The sequence below is a fragment of the Protopterus annectens genome, chromosome 17.part0, assembly GCF_019279795.1.
Source record: "Protopterus annectens isolate FY-2018-M chromosome 17.part0, PAN1.0, whole genome shotgun sequence".
NCBI lineage: Eukaryota > Metazoa > Chordata > Ceratodontiformes > Protopteridae > Protopterus > Protopterus annectens.
In genome coordinates this window covers 300,672,350-300,689,656 of record NC_056751.1, presented here as the reverse complement: position 1 = coordinate 300,689,656, position 17,307 = coordinate 300,672,350, and the positions used below count along the sequence as shown (strand labels likewise).

General features: G+C 38.7%; 1 protein-coding gene across 1 annotated transcript in view; it reads right to left on the bottom strand.

Annotated features, from left to right (window-relative positions):
* The window catches only part of LOC122791430 (doublecortin domain-containing protein 1-like), a 526,863-nt gene that overhangs the window by 421,515 nt on the left and 88,041 nt on the right, over nt 1-17,307 (bottom strand). The window contains exon 4 of the mRNA XM_044059172.1: nt 13,137-13,317. Coding sequence (XP_043915107.1) covers nt 13,137-13,317 — 181 coding nt within the window. The remainder of the gene's footprint in view (nt 1-13,136; nt 13,318-17,307) is intronic.

Here is a 17,307-nt window from a genome sequence, read left to right as displayed (position 1 = left end):
TGCATGATCACTGCCAAGAGCTTTTGTTACTCTTTCCAAGAAGTTGACTAGATTCAGTACACAGGATCTATCTTTGACAAAGCCAAATTGCTGTGGGTCTAGTCTAATGAGATTTTTAATGTCCTAGTTGATTAGCCCAGCTATAATATGTTTCATAGTTTACAAATAAGACTTGTCAGGCTGATGAGCCAATAATTCGTGTGGTTAGTAGTATGGCCACCCTAGTGGATTGGCATCATTATTGCTGTGGTCCAAATCTCAGGGGAAAATGATAGTAGCCAAACTTAGGATAAACAGTTAAGGAGTAACTTTGCCAGGGCTTGTTTGGTGTTGTTCATTAAACCACTAAATTTATTATCAGGTACCACAGAGGAAATATTTTAGTAAATTTTCTTTCGTGATGATGGAGAGTTTGACAGCTTCTGTGCTATGTGGGCTTGGATAGTTACCTCCAGAGTAAAGTTTGCACTGATTTTGTTTGCTGTTATGTTAGTACTGTCTATTTGTTAAAAGCATGTGGTGCTTTTGTGAATAATTCATAGCAATGCTGGTGTTCTTTCTTAGTTTCTTAATGTAGCTAAAGAAGGATTTTAATTGTCTATAACTTCAGATGTTAGCCTAAGTTCATGAGCTGCCTGAGAAGACCTAGTAGTTTGTAAGTTTTTAGTCAGTTTTGTAATGTTATCCTTTATTTGAGGGTCTTTTGATTTGATTCATGCTTTGAGAACTTCTTATTTTTCTTTCATTGTAGAATTTATTTATGCTGATGGACCACCATAGTGGCTTGGTTTTAAATGTCCCATTATATTTAGATCTGGTTGGGGCTTTCAGTTCTACATATTTATCTAAGTGAGCATAAAACTCTTTCATGAAGGTAATTGTTGTGGCAACATCTGAAGTGATGCTACTATAAGCGGATTTTGAAACTGAGCTGTAACAAACTTAATGATATTAGTACATTTGAAATCCTTGAATTTGGAGATACTAGTATAATCAGGTTTAGAAAGTTTAAAGATTAATGTCACTAGTTTACGATGTGACTTAAAATGGAGAATGAGATACTAAGGGAATGGTACATGAAGAAACAGGTCAATAATATTATGCCCGCTGGTGGGTTTGTTAACAGTCTGCTCCAGGGAGATTTTGTTAGTAAATCTAGGACCTTTTGAGGATGTCCTACATTTGAGATTTATGTGATCTAGTTTACTGGACAGTTAAAGTCTCCCAAAATAATGGCATTCAAATTTATAAGGAATTCATCACATACCCTTTTAGAACCTTTTATGATTGTCAGAGTACTTAGAGAGTGTTCTGTAATAAGCTATATACTGATGTTTGTGTCTTTCGGCTTTTCCCGGTTAGGGGTTGCCACAGCGGAACTCCGGTCCACTAATGATTGGCAGTAGAGTTTTACGTGCTGACTTGCACAACCTTCAATGAAGGAACACCCGTTCATGCATGTCGCCACACAGAAGACGCTCTGAGAATCGAACGGGCAACGTCTAACTGTGAGGCGACAATGCTACCGCAGCACCACCACCGCAGTCAATAAGCTATATACTGATACTTGGTCATATTTAGTGTGATTGGAGTGAAATGACTTTTGTTGATGGGTCTCTGGGAATCTGTCAAAAGGTGTTATGGCACATAACAAACATAGAGATACCACCCTAGCTGCCATCTGGTTTGAGGTCAAGGAAGGCACAAAACCCAGGCATGGAAGGAGTGGTTTCTGAATATTTAAAGCACATTTCAGTAATTACACAGTTATAGATACATTACATATGCAGAAGAGTCTCAAGGCCAGGCATTTTGTTGTTGACACTTCTGGCATTGATTAGAGCTGCCTTAATCTGATCATGTTTTGGATTTTACATGATATCAGTTAGCTGGATTCTGCCTAAAAAAGGCACTATGGTGGCAGCAAAGGCATTAGGCAATATATGGAAGCCTTGAAACAAGAGGTGCAGGCCATCCTTGACAATGCAAGTTGAACTATGCAGCATATCATCTCATGCTGACAAACACTGTGTTGCCCTGGAATGATACTAATTATTCAGCCAATTGTTGAAGCCAGTTATCTTTCTATTACATAGGCACCATTCTTGGATAATTAAGGATTCAGTACAAGACCAAAGTCTTGCCTGAATCTTTGAAATGTATGGAATGTTCTGACATGACAGGTGAAAGAACCCTTGAGGTCTCAGAGATCTTGGCACCTGAAAGTAACCCACTGTCACCCTGTTGTTCTCTAGCCTAGTGTGAGTAGTGAATCAGTGTATGTGACTACAGAGCTACAGATTACTAAAGGATTGTTATTTGTAGACAAGTCAGATGTACTGGACTTGAGTTAATTTAAGTCTTGGTCACTCTTTGCTGTACGTATGCCAGAAGGTGATGTATTGTTAGATTTTTGCTGAGACCTTCTCTTCATAGGTCTAGAAGGTTTTGGGAAGGATTTTATTTTTCATCCTTAGCATAAAGCATTTTAGTGTTCATATTGGTGCAGAGTGTTGTGGAAGTGTCCATTGCTCACGTTTTTTTTTTTTTTTTTTTTTTAATGAGTGAGGCATCCATGCTACTGAAATAATTAAAATTGCATTTCTTTCAAATATAATATGTTCTATTAAGTTAAGTATCTGTGGCATCAGGCAGTCGCTACATTGACTAAGAATACCAAGTGTTATGAGAAGGGAAATAGAATAAAGACAAGCTGGCTGGCCTTCCATTGTGGTCTAGATATTTAGACACCACAGGCTTACTAAATAAGTAAATGATGCAGTTCAGGTCTGCTGCTAGAGGTACACTGCCTGCGTATGTGGAAGAAATGTAGACGTTTAACTTGACACTTGTGCTAATGCGCAGTGCATTGTCCTTAAATAACTGTATAGCATAAGTTACAATGAGCAGCTATGAGCTACTTCAGATGCTTATTGTAACAATGGGCTACTAGAAGCAGCTTGGAGGACAAGAGGTATGCGGTGTGGCTTCTCACACAAATGCAATAGCTGTAAGAACTATTAGGTACCCTTAGAAACAATATAAATGAGATTTGGAAGAGGTAGGTGGTATAGCGAATGTTATGAATCAAGATGCCTGTGTCAATACAGAGCACATTTCAGCAGCATTAAGCTAAAACATCTTATTTAAAGCAAACAATTACAGCAAGAATGGTTCATCACTACAACTACTTTATGCATTCATATTTTATTTTTGTATTCAGTATCTGAAAAAGAAACATTTAATACTGGTCTAGCCCCACTGGTTACAAGAATAAATGAAGGAATAAGTAAACACATAAAAAAATACAGTTGTCAATGGTACTATTGTTACTGCACTTTTTCTGGATTGGAATAAAGCCTTTCATAGAGCTACCCCCTTTTGGTTCACTTATGTTTAGCTAGTCATATTTGTCATGCTGGTATTCTACTATTTGTCATCTATCTGTTGTTACGTATTCATGTTTCATGTAGATCTGCACTAGTACCAGTACTAGGTGTAAGCAACATGCATTGCCCTTGTGATAAAGCAGAGGCATTTTAACATGCTGATAATGGATACTACCTCCCCAGATCATGACATTGCTACCACCGAGAAAATACTGCAAAGGGTTTTAAAAAAAATTATCAGTGGTGAAAAAGTGACATACTAATGCTAAATATTTTTTTTTCACTGCAGCTTACCATTAGCTTCAACCAACTGCTCTTGTCATTTGCCAGGGTCTCCCAGATTCACCTTACCTGCTTCTGCATCTGGTGGGAGAGTGAGGACACTCATGCAGCTTCATATTGGTGCCAGGGAATGTCCTTAACTCCACCCCCCACCCCCCGTGGCAGCATTGCCAGCTCCATGATTGCTATCCCTGGAAGTAAATCCATGCTTCTGAGCATATGCACCTCCTGGCGTATCACTTATGCAGCACAAGCTTGCCAGACTCATACTCTACTCATAGTGGTAAGCATAACCTGGCTCCCCCCAGCGCAGGATGGGTGAGCTGACATCAGCCACTCACTTTCATCAGTAGCCCCTCCAGTACCATGCAAATCAATGAGCATGGGTCATGTGGGGAGCAGTATGGACTCTGCACCATAGCGCCGCTATACTAATGTTAAATTATAATATGACTGAAGTTACAAGCTTTGGAAAAATATACTTTTCTTAAACAGAGCAGGGCAGAATACTACACAACTGCCAACAGTACAAAAGAAACAAGCCCCTCAAGTCTTACCATGATGATGTAACTGCCATCCTGTAGCTGCCCTTCCCTGTCATCATTTTTTCCACATACTCCTCTTTAACCTGCATATCTATTCCATTTTTAAAAGTTTCACTGCTTTTTAGATACTGCTGTCCACTCAATGTATATTGTATTCATCCAAAGCTGTCATTAAAGTGCTTTCTCATTTCTACTCTCAAATCTCTGCCTTCAGTTTACAGCTATGAACTCTTCCCTACCAAGTCCTTCCCACCCAGATAAATTTCCCAACATGCACCTCACATTACTTTGTGCACCATTATCTTGTCTTCTATCCCACCTCACATCAAGTGAAAGTAACCCCAAAATGTTCAAACCATTTGTCACATATCATTACTTCTCTCTGCAGTATGTCTGCTAGTTTAATGCCCCTCTATACACAATGCATTCAGAGCTTGTCATAATTCATCAAATTCAGTCTAATCAATGCCTTGCAAAACTTACTGCATTTTTTTAAACTTATTAATTTGTTAAGTGTGCATCTGAACTTGTCATCATGGGTTCTTTTTATCCTCAACCTGGACTCCAAGGATAAGGAAACATGTCCTCTCTCAAGTGACAATAAATCCTCCCCTCACAAAATACATACCTCTGTTCTTTTTTACAAACCACAGCACTCTTGTACTGACTCTGATAACTCTGTTCTACATACTAACACCTACATGCCATTTGTATGTACGCAGCAAGAATAATTACCATCTCCTTTGGTTCATGTTATGCACATAGGTTATTGTATTCTAAGGGCAATGCCTTACATCAACTTATCACAAAAGGGCAATTATCCAGACATTTCTCCATCCCTCTCAGACTACTCTTCAGAATCAAACTTCTATTTCACTATGTGCCAGCTAATTTAGTTTCAACCTACACTCGCTTCTGTCTCCAAAGGAATAAATGGTAAATAAATATCAAAAACGGAGGGTCCTAAATCTGCCCACTTCTTCTCAGTCATAATTTGGATCCCTGCCTCTGGCCATTTTTACTACTACTACTTCATCAATTTGTAATGTCAATTTAATACACCTCAGCCTCTCCATTGAGGAATAGAGTAAAGGCTCTACTGTTCTCTAGATCAAGCACATCTGCTGGCTTACTGTTTTTACCCCAAAACTCATAACCTTATAAAACTTATGAAACTAAGAGAGCACTTTGAGTATAGCTCCCATACATGATGTCATACTGACCTGTATTCTGAATTCTGCAACCAGTAACATAAATCATTGAATCGTCCTTTAGAATCCCTTCTGTAATCTTCCCTGCTATATAACTTAACTTCTTATAGGTTCAGAGGTGTGTACTAGGCTAATGGCCCTGGAGTATTTACAAGCCTAGCCCACAGAAGTGCCCTGGCATCATGCCACCCAATGTTAGTTCCCAGTGCCTCTATCAAGCAGAGTGACTGGATTGATCCCTGGGGAGAACGCACTATTTCCTATCCACTCATCAAGATTTCTCTTGAAGAGGGCCAGTGAGGTGCTCTGCTTGACATGTATAAGAAGTATATTCCAGCGCATGGGCAGTCTCTGGGTTATGAATCCAGCATGTTCTGTTGATTGTGGTAATGAGGTTGAGGTCTCTGGAGCATGCGGTGTGGCAGGATTGGGATTTCTTTAGATGTAGCATTTCTAACAGAGCTGGGTCAGACATGGCTTTGTAAGTCAAGCAGAGATTGCCTCTTAGTAGACGATATGAGACAGAGAATAGCTGGAGATTTTTGAGTCTGTCTATATATGACATGTGTTTAAGGCCTAGGATCCTCTTCGTGAGGCACTTTTGTGGCCTTTCCAGCTGTTGCATATATCTAGTGAGGTACATGCCAAATGGGGCATTATATTCGATGACTGGCCTAATGAGGGAAAAGTAGAGAGAGATGATGACATCTTTCTTCCTGGATGCAAAATCCTTGGCAATAAGATGTGCCACATAGAAGGACTTTCTGACCACAGTGACAATGTGGTGGTCGAAGGAGAGGTTGCTGTGAGCCTGTGTCTCCAGATCTCTTATAATCCCTTCAGTGTTCAGTGGGCTCCCATCAATGTGGTAATTAGTGGGAACTGAGTTTTTCCCAAAGGGATGATGACACATTTTTTGGCATTAAGATTAAGGACATGGTTTTGACACCAGTCATTGATCTCAGTGAGGCCTTTCTGTGGCATGTCTACATCACTTGGGGAGTTAATAATGGCTCCCAGCTTGCAGTCATCTGTGAATGTGGTCAGCCAGAGTCCCTCCGTGTTGGCCTGGACTTCTGAGAAGTAGATGTCAAACAGGAGAGGACCCAGGACTGATCCCTGTGGGACTCCACTCATGACTGGTTGGCAGTCTGACTTGGGGTCAGCTACTTTCACACTGTGGGTACTATCTATGAGCCAATTTGCAACCCACCTAGTGATACAGGGACTGATGCCTAGTTTGGTGAGTTTATCAATAATTCCTGAGTGGAGAATGGTATCAAAGGCCTTGGCCAGATCGAGGTAAGCTGTATGAACTGCCTTGCCATCATCCACTGCTCTGGTGACTGAATCAGAGAAGTCAACCAGGTTGAGCAGGCATGAGCTACCTTTCACAAAACCAAATTGCGTGCGATCTAGAGTGTAGAGAGTCCCTATATCCTTGTTAATTAGGTTCATGATGATGAGCTCCATAGCCTTACATATCAAACTCATCAGGCTAATGTGGTGATAATTCCCAGGGTCTGTAGTCGCTCCCCCTTTATGGAGAGGGATGACTGTAGCAGTGTGCCATCATTCAGTAGGGACAAAGCCTGAGGTGAGGCTGTGATTGAACAGGCACACAGATGTGGTGCCAGTTCACTTTGTAGTTCATGTAGAGCACATTCAGGGATATTGTTGCATCCCATGGAAGCTGTGTTCCTGGCCTTGGACAATGCAGCTTTAACCTATGCTGCAGTAATGCTGGGTGCCTGGCATTCCTTTGGTATTGCGATTGGTCCTTTATGGGGGAAGAGAGGGGAAAAGTCGGTGCTGAATCTGTCGGCCAGTATGTTGGCAATATCTTTTGGCTCAGTATAGGAGGTACCATTGTGCAGTAACTCAGAGCAAACCTGGGTATTGCCGTGTAGATTTCTGATATAACTATAGAAGGCTTTGTGGTTGCTTTTAGTGTTTGCTGCAATTCTGCCTTCATAGCTGGCTTTAGAAGTTTTGATGAGGGATCTCAACTATTTGTTGAGGCTAATAAGGGAGTTTTTCCAGTCTTGGGACTTCACCTTTTTCTGCAACAGTTTCTTTCTTCTGTTGTAGAGTTTATTAATGGCAGGGGACCAACAGATTGGCTTCCTTTTTTTGGAGGAGAGCATCTTGGTTCTGTTGGGTATGGCTAGTTCCATGCATTTATTTACGTGTTCGTACAGTGCATCAGTGTATGAGTCAGCAGTCATACATCTATTTTCCAATGACATGGGTGCCGTGAAGTTAGCCACCTCTGTTTTTAGGAGCCCAAAGTCAGCTTTGGAGAAGTTTTTCATGGTGGTTGCCTTTGCAAGGGGTGTGGGTGAGATGTGGATTTCCATGGTGACTAGTCTGTGGTCAGATCTAACCAGGGAGGAATTGATTATTGTTGTAGAGCAACGGTTGCCTTTGTTAGTAATAACCAGGACAAGAATGTTGCTTTCTCTAGTGGGGGTAAGAATGAGCTGGTCCAGGGCATTGGAAATAATGAACTCCAGGAAGTGTTGGGCCAGTGTATTGGTGCATGAGTAGTTTTCCCAGTTGATGGAGGGGTAGTTGAAGTCACCTAGTATGAGAGTGCTGGGTTGGACCCTAATAGTTTCCCCTAATAGTTTCCAGGGTGCTTAGGAACATGGAGTGAGAGCCTTGGGACATGGCTGGGGACCTATAGCAGGCTACAACCTGAATTGCTGTCTTACCCAATGCTAGTTTTACCTGAAGTATCTCAGATGTGTTATGCTGGGCTACTAGTCTGGAGGTGTGCATATCCTTTATGAATATGGAGACACCACCACCTTTGGAGCTTCGGTCCATGTTCTGGGGCTGAAAGGTATGGAATGAGTTATAGCCTGGTAGTGCAGGGTTGTTTTCTGCTGCTTTAAACCAGGTCTCCATTACAGCACAAATGTCAACGTTCCCCATTTTGAAGAGTGCTTCGAGTAAGTGCATCTTGAGATTTAGACTTCTAGCATTGAGCAGCATGACCCTCAGACTGCATTTATTTATAGCTGCTAGAGTGGTAATTTGGTCTTTGGAACATCGCCTAAAAAAGGAACTATAGGGGTGGCAAGAGCCTTAGTCAATATCCAAAAACCGACGGGTGACAGATGCAGGCCATCTCTGGTAAAGCATCGAGGTTTATCAGTCATGTCATCCCAAGCAGACAGATACTGGATCCCCTTAGAATTACACCAGTAACTTAGCCAATTGTTGAAGTCAATCATTTTCTGCTTGTACCACGGTATCATTCTGGGTGATGGTAGGATGCTGCTCAGAGGTAGGGTCATACCTGCCTGGGCCACATAATCCGAGAGCTCTCCTCCATGTCTCTTTTCATGTAGTCCAGGGAGGTGTGTCTCAGGTCATTCAAACCCACATGGACAGTGACAGAGTCATACTTGTACTTGTTGTGGAGTGACCTGAGTGCATGTGTTATGTGTCGGATTCTGGCACCTGATAGACAGCTGACTGTTACCTTCTCCTTATTCAACCTAGTGAGTGTGACATCAGTGTGCCTCACTATCGAGCCACCTATGATTAGTGTATAGGACAAGCTGTTTTGCCTTAGCGGCTTAGGTTGAGGGGCACATTGTGTAGGTGAGCTCTGTGTCTTGTGTTTTGTGCTGTGTTGTGGTGGTCAAGTGCATTTCTGCCTTGGTGGTCTTTGCTGTTTGGGTAGATTTCTATTGAGAGCTTCTGGGTGGGTGTGTGGTTTGTGTTTTTATGTGAGAGCTGTGATGGTGGATGTTCTGGAGGGCTATATGTTGCATGTGGTTTGGTCTTCCAAGACTACTTATATTCTCCCTCCCCTTTAAAGTGTATTAACTGCTGCCTTCTTCAAGTAATCTAATCACACTTCCTTAATTAATAAAGACAATAAAATCCTTGTTCCTTTTCCCCAAGAGTTTTTAAACACCTGGCAGAAGTTTTACCAAGTCTTTTGCTGGCTGTACCTTGCAGATTTCTAAATGAAGTAATCAAGTTATCTACCTATCAACATTTTACCATCTAACAGAGGCCCCCCATTACATGTAGCTTTCCAACCTTCCCAACTTTGCTATCCAAATACAGATGAAAAACTCTCACTGAAAACATTTGCCTGTTCTGCCATTTCTTGTGCTATTACCCTGGTATTTCCTTTCCCAGTTAAGTACAAAAACGACAACAGAGATTAAGGAGATAGCTGTCTCCAGTGTTAAGTTAGAGGATTGACTCAACTTCCTTGTTACTTGTGAAAAATGAACAATAAAAAAAAACTTAAACATTACTATATTAAGCAACAGTTATAAACACTCCAAAACTTCAGATGTTAATTCCTCTTCTATGACGGTACTGAAGAAACAAATGGAAACAGGCTTAGTTACTGGAATAAAATAGCTTTCATTTATGATAAGCTCTTTCTTTCACCAACTGGACTTCATCAGATCAACTTTTCAATAACAGCTTTAACACATAGAAAAATAATATATATATATATATATATATATATATATATATATATATATATATATATATATATATGGGTCCACTTCTAAATTTTGAAATCCCACAATATCGACTTTCAATAACTCGAACTCATAATGTCGAGATTGTGGAATCTTGAAATTATAAAAACAGAAAAAAAAATGACAACATCTTTTGCAGGGGGGGGGGGCAAGCCGCCTTGCACCCCCACACCCCCTTGCAAATTAAATATACTAACTTCAAGATTGCGCTACAGTGAATAGAATGGTAATGTTCCCGTTCCACACTGTATAGTGATCTACATTACCGTTCTATTCACTGTACAGGGATCTCAGAGTTAGCATATTTTAGTTGCGGGGTTGAGGGGCAAAAACATGTTTTTGGATGTTGTCATGTATTTTTTTTTGTTTTTATAATTTCAAGATTCCACAATCTTGACATTATGAGTTCGATATATTGAAAGTCAAGATTGTGGGATTTCTAAACTTAGAAGTGGACCCATATAAATATATATATATATATATATATATATATATATAGATTATTTATATATATATATATATATATATATATATATATATATATATATATATATATATATATATAGATATACATAAAGCACAGAATATCACAAATCAAAATTAATAGCCTCATACCTAGTAATGGGCCTAGCCTACAACTAAAAGCTACCCTGATGTAATACAAGTCATTTTTTACAATCCAAACTAAAGTAAGAAACGGAAAGAGTACTAATAAAACAAAGTCCAAATAAACTAAAGTGCAGTACTAGTAATTAACTCCTAGTCTGTCTCCAGACAAATACAAGGTGTCACAAAACTCCCTTTGTTAAAGGTTAACACCAAGTTGACAAGATCCTTCCAAAATGAGTGTAAACTAAATAAGTAAAAAGAAACACAACAAAACAATCCTGTGTTTGTATATGAAGATAGCTAGTGATATAGAATGAGTATTTATTTCTTCAAGTGCATCATTGTTCATAGATTCATAGGTAAGTACTAAGTTAGCTGCCTCTGTGGACTATTTTAAGCCTAGTTAATTTCCCTGGGTGTATATTAAGTAATCGAGGAGACACTTCTTTGAATACGTAATAATCGACACCAAAACACCGAAATTCCAAAAACCACTAACAGCCACATCTGCAAATTTTTTCCTAGGGAAAAAATTTGCGGGGCCATAAACCCAATGCACACACTTCAAATCTAATTTAAGTGGCGGGCTTTGCCCACCACACCCCCCGACGTGGAGTGCTGTGCCCCCCATACCCCTCCTAGCTAAATATACCAACTCTGAAAATGCTCTACATTAGGGAAAAGGGTAAACCCTGGGAATGGCCAACTGGCTTTTTCCCTAGGAAAAAATTTACGGACATGGCTGTTCGTGGTTTGGGGATTTTGGTGTTGATTATTACGTATTCAAAGAAGTGTCTCTTCGATTATGTAATATAGACCCAATTTCCCTTAGTGAGAGTCAAACCCTGTACTTTTTGTCTGTGAGGTAAGTACTTTAACCATTATGCTAGCCCTCAACCTCGTCTTTTTCTTTCTTTTTTTTTTTTCTTTTTTGTTGATAGTTGTGGTGGTTTGTATTTTGGGCTAGTTACTTTTGCTATGCTGATTTTGCTGCTTCCCTGAATCTATAGCTAAAGAGGGTCCAGAACTTGACCATTTCTTTCATCTAGGAATACTACATTTATATAATTAAATCAAATCTGCTTTTATCTTTGCTTACTGACTTTATGTGATTTTTTTGATGTTATGTTGTTTTGTTTAAAGTTAAAACACTACCAGTGAATAAATGAGGATCTACATATATTTTTCAGAATTTTGTTTTTGTTTGTTTATTTACACATTTGTTGACCAAGAATTAAATGGCTTGTGCATGCTTTTCTGGCATGATATAGGCCAAAATGGAAAATAAATTACAATATCAGAAGTTATTAATTATTGAATAGGTCACCTTGAAATAGACATCATGAACAATTCTATTTTTTCATAGCAAGAAAGTTGGATGTCCCCACTGCAGTAAGTACAAGGATATTATTTGTTGCATATGCTCTTTAAATATAAATTCTGTATAATTTTGTTTTTCCTGGTGAATATAGCATGCATGTTAGTTAATTACATTGTGACAAGTACAAATATATACAGAATCAAAAGTAGGTCTGAAATTTGCAATACATTTGAGACACCCAAGATAGTAAACATGAAGCAGCTAGAAATAGACAATAGTAAGAGTTATTGCAAAATGAGAGATGCCAGGACAGGTCAAGTAAGGGAGTACAAAAAAAGCTGATCTGAAAGTAAGAATAATAGAATGGATACCATGGGGAGTGGTAGGATGTGGATTTTGAACTGGAGTATGAATTGTTAGACAGAGAAGTGAGTAGAAATAGAAAGTTGTTGTAAAAAGTTATAGAGGAAGAGGAAAAAATGGAGGAGATAAGCCATGAAAGGTGGAAATGAGATATATATGGAAACCTGTGTGATGTAAAGTGTCTGTTAGCCCTGACTGTCATAACAATTACACTGAATTTCTTTCCTGATAAGCTTCTTTAGTGGTTTGTTGTGAGGATAACAGTACTTTGTGTAACGGGGTAGTTTAAACATTATTCAGTTGAATTTAACCTATGAACACACATTTGAGTTGAGACTTTCAACAAAGGATTTGCTTTAGCTTTTTTTCTTAATTTTTTCTTTGCTTTGTACATGAGAAAATCTGTATCACAATAACATTATAATTTTATAATTAATTTATGTTTTTGCTTCGTAAAATTTAGATTTATGATACTTATGATTCAAGATTTGCGACACTATCTGGTTAAAATTTAAATTTTATTAAGGTGCCTATTAAAATAAAAAGTCAGTAAACAAATATCTCCATGAAATGGAAGTAATCCATTAATTAGAAAACAGCTATACATTCTAAATGCATGGATAGCAAATTGAAATCAAATAAATGCTAGTTAAATCAATACTATTAAAAGAAGAATACTGCTCTTTTCCAAATATTGTGGAAATTCTGTGCAAAACAGCTGGAATATCAGACAATTGTTTTCACTGTACTAAAAATGAGAGATAACTTGTCAAGTATCACAATGTTATCTTAATAAGAATGGTGACTTATTGCAAATATATCTTGACTGCACTGATGTACCGAATTAAAAGTGCCTTGCTGAGATAAATATACATAGAAGTCTTAATACTTACATATGTTCAGAAAAATACTTTTCTAATTTTTCTTCATTCTGCCTTTTTCTCTCCTCTTCTTCTTCATCTTCTTCTTGGTGGGAAGATTCATTTTCATCTTCTGGTTCTGAGGGTACTGCACAATGGGCTAATGCCAGTTTGGCTCCAGCAGTCAGCTCACCAACAACTTCTAGAACTAGTCCTATAAATCATATAATATTTGTAACTGGTTAGTATGTTTTTTTTCATTACAACTATTTCTCCTTTTAAAACAGATATTATCAGAGTCTAAAATTATGCATAACCTCATTATATCTAGTTATGACAGAGAAGGTAATTTCAAAAATACAAGCCTCATGAATGTGACCAAGAAATACTATCTGGCTTTGTAACAGGAACATGGTCTGTGGTCTGTAGACTGTGGAACCCAATTGCATAAGAAACAGAATATTTAGGTCCAAAGGAAGACGTGGGTATTGACAGACTAATCAATGCCCTCCAAAAGGATGATAAAATAGGATATAGATTTAGGGTGCACTTAGCTGATAGAGCACTATACAGACATTGACACCTAGCAAATAGTCAAAAGAGCAGGGTTATCTATTAGTCAAAAGATATGCCAGGTCTTCTTTCGGCTTTTCCTGGTTAGGGGTTGCCACAGCGGATCACCTGTCTGCTCATGATGGGCAGTGGAGTTTTAGGGTGTCGAGTTGCCAGCCTGGCTCCCAACCTTCCACGTAAGGCACACACATGCACGCACTCACACCAAATAAGAGTAGCCAATCCACCTACAACATGTCTTTGGGAGGAAACCGGAGAACCAAGAGGAAACCCATGCAACCACAAGGAGAACATGCAAACTCCATACAGAAACCACCCCAGCCAAGGATCGAACCGGAGAACCACTTGCTGCAAGGCAGCAACGCTAACCGCTGCACCACCGCAGCTGCCCTAGTCAAAAGATATGCCAGGTAAAAATGCCAAAAGCATTCTGCCTTGTCACCAAGAACTCATAGGGTCTTTCAAAACAAAAAACTTGGTTAGTGTAACATGATGTGTGTAGTTTACCTGAGGTTGCATTTCTTGAGGTTTTCTCACCAAAACTCATTTGAGTTTAGAAAATATAGAGGTGTGTGAGAACTATGAAAAACTGGGACAATATATCATCTTAGTGAAAAATACCTGAAAAGACCACTAGCTACTATCAGAGGTACATCAAATTAAAATGTGTGCAAATAACTGAAAGAAAAAAAACTAAAAAAAAAAAAAAACTGCAATCTGCTTACCATTTCAGTAAAGTGCAATATATAAATGAAATTGTGTAAAATTATATATAACTGAATTTGTGACTGTGAAAATGTACTACTCTTTATAGGTGAAATGAAAACTTGTTTCTTGACTTTACAAAGTATGTGCTTATACAAAGATCATTCCTTATAACAATCAAGTACACACAGTGTTAAATAAATGTAACTGAGTTATGTAAAGAGCATGACCGGTGTGCCATGTCTGATGTGAAATGACAGAGGCTGACAGTGTTAGGAACTTAAGTTATAAAATGTAAGACCTTACTAGTCGAGAAGGTGATGGTGACTTACAGCATGTGAGCTGAATTAGTATGGTGCAGGGAATAATACATTAATTTGTTCTTTTTATCCTATAATATTTTTACTTTGCTGGACAGGATTAATTAAATCAAGACAAACTAATGCATGCTGTTACATAAATGAGCCCAGTCTACAGACTATGAATAAAAAGTAAGTGCCAATGCCAAGGGAAAGCTCTGCAGCTGATGTTAACTGAACAAATGTACCAGAACAGTTCATACTGCCTTTAAATATTGATACTGAACAGTTTCATTACCTTTTCTGTCTGCAGCAAATTTGCTTTTAAAACGTTTTATTCTCTATGTCTTATTTCATCCTTGACTGTTGCTGCAGCATCCATTTTAAGAATACCTAATTGTTTAATACCTATGTAACTTTCAACACTTCAAGTACAACCATCATGAGACACTTATGTGTTTAATCTTGTCATAGAAAGTGCTCTCTGCCTAAGCATAAGCTAACTGCCCCAGTCAGACATACCTTGAAAGATTTGGAAGCAAAGTTACAGAGTTTGTACATACCCTTTGCAGGATAGTGCAAACGGGAGCTCTGTTGGTGCAAGTGAGTTAAAGTTAAAGATGAAAGCATTGAGTGGTAGAAATAATTCCACAGCAGTTAGCACAAAGGATTTGGGTTATGAACTGTTAATGAGCTACTTTCTGTAGTGCAGGGTTTGATTCCTCCAGTCTCCATTTGCTTACTGTGTGACTTTTAGTAAAAGAACTAACCAGACAACGTGATCTGGGGCAACAAGGAAATTGGATTAGGTTACTTAATGGTCTCCTGGACCACATTTCTAATAAATAAGTTTGCACTTATGGTGTGACTAGCAGGGATTCCTTCACTGATTTTATAAACAGAGTGAGCTTAGTATATTTAATTTAAGAAAATGTGTGCATTTTATGTAGCTATTAGATAAAAGTTTGCAGTTTACCTTGATTGCTTACTCTCTGGGGGTATAAAGTTCACATACTCACTAGAAATGAAAGTAAATGCGATAAAACCATCACTCAGAAAGTGACCTCTGAAGTGCTGTTTTTTTAAATGTGACATACTCTGTTTTATTACTAGTGAATGTTTGAAGTTGCAAGTTGATTGTTAGTGCTGTTTACTCACACAGATTGAGTATAACTTGCATTCATATTACAGAAGATAAAATATGGAAATGAGTTATGACAGCTAACTAAAGTGGCCATCAATGCAAAGTCTAATGCTGCTTAAAGATGTGATGTAGGTCAAAGATGATCCCCTTATTTGGACTCTGGCTTGTTGAATTTTACCATTCTCCCTTCAGCATTTAACTGTAGAAACAAGAAAGTATCTTAAAATTTAAATTGTGCTACAGGAAATTTTACATGGAGACTTATATAGAGAGGGATTAATTCAGATCAATCAGTTAAGATAGTGCTTTCAATCTGTTGCTGGAACATAATTTTGAAGACATAGTTTAAAGACTATTACATACCTGTAAAGACTATGGACATTCTATTTTGAATATACAATACAGAGATAATAAGCACACCATGTTTCTTTTATACAAAAGTAGATAGTTTCTAAATTGGATGTTAACTTTTCTTGAACATTATGGACTGAATTCATAAAGGAACAGTGACATATACATGGCCTTGTTCATGTCACAGTACTTTTTTGCTATTCAGCAAAAACTCTTACATGGTGCTGCACAGTCTCCAGTATGAAGATGTGCAGCACCAACAAGGGCTGGCCTTGCAGCTGTGCTGAACACTAATGAGGCATTCCTTGAAGTAGCACATGATAATTAGCCATGTGCTCTCCAAATGATTCAAGAAATGTTTCTATGGGAGCGGGGAGTGGGGGGATACACTATTCATCAAGGATTCAACTTTAAAATGCCATGATGGCACTAATGTTACAATATGGACTGGGGTTGGGGGATACACTAGACACCAGAGATTCAACTTTAAAGTGCCATGATGGCACCTACATGACTACATGGACTGGGAGTGGAAGGGATACACTAGACACTACTCCATAAAGTGCCCTAAGACACAGAACAGCATAATAGGGATGATGGGAGCCCTGAACATACTCTAAAGTGCCATAATGGCACCAACATCAGTACAGAGATCTATGGGCAGTGGAGAAGAACCACTGGACACCAGGGATAATGTGAACTGCCATAATAGTATAGACTTCATAAGGGTGATAGGGGTGGTGGGAACCACTAGACTACCAGGGATGACCCTTTAAGGTTGTGTAATAGCACAGACATTGTAATAGGGATCATAGGTGGTGGGGATATACTAGACCACTATGGCCTAATATATATATATATATGTGCTGTAATGGCACAAAAGTATTATGGGTTAGGGGGAACCACAGGACAAGTACATGGACTGTTCTGCGTGCACATGTGTGTGTGTGTGTGTGTGTGTGTGTGTGTGTGTGTGTGTGCGTGTGTGTGCGTGCGTGTGTGTGTGTGTGTGTGTGTGTGTGTGTGTGTGTGTGTTTTTGCAGGTGCATTTTTGTGTACACATGAGTGAGAGAATGACTAGATGAGGATTCCAGTGCCTACACGAGAAGCAGGTTACTACCATGACATTCTG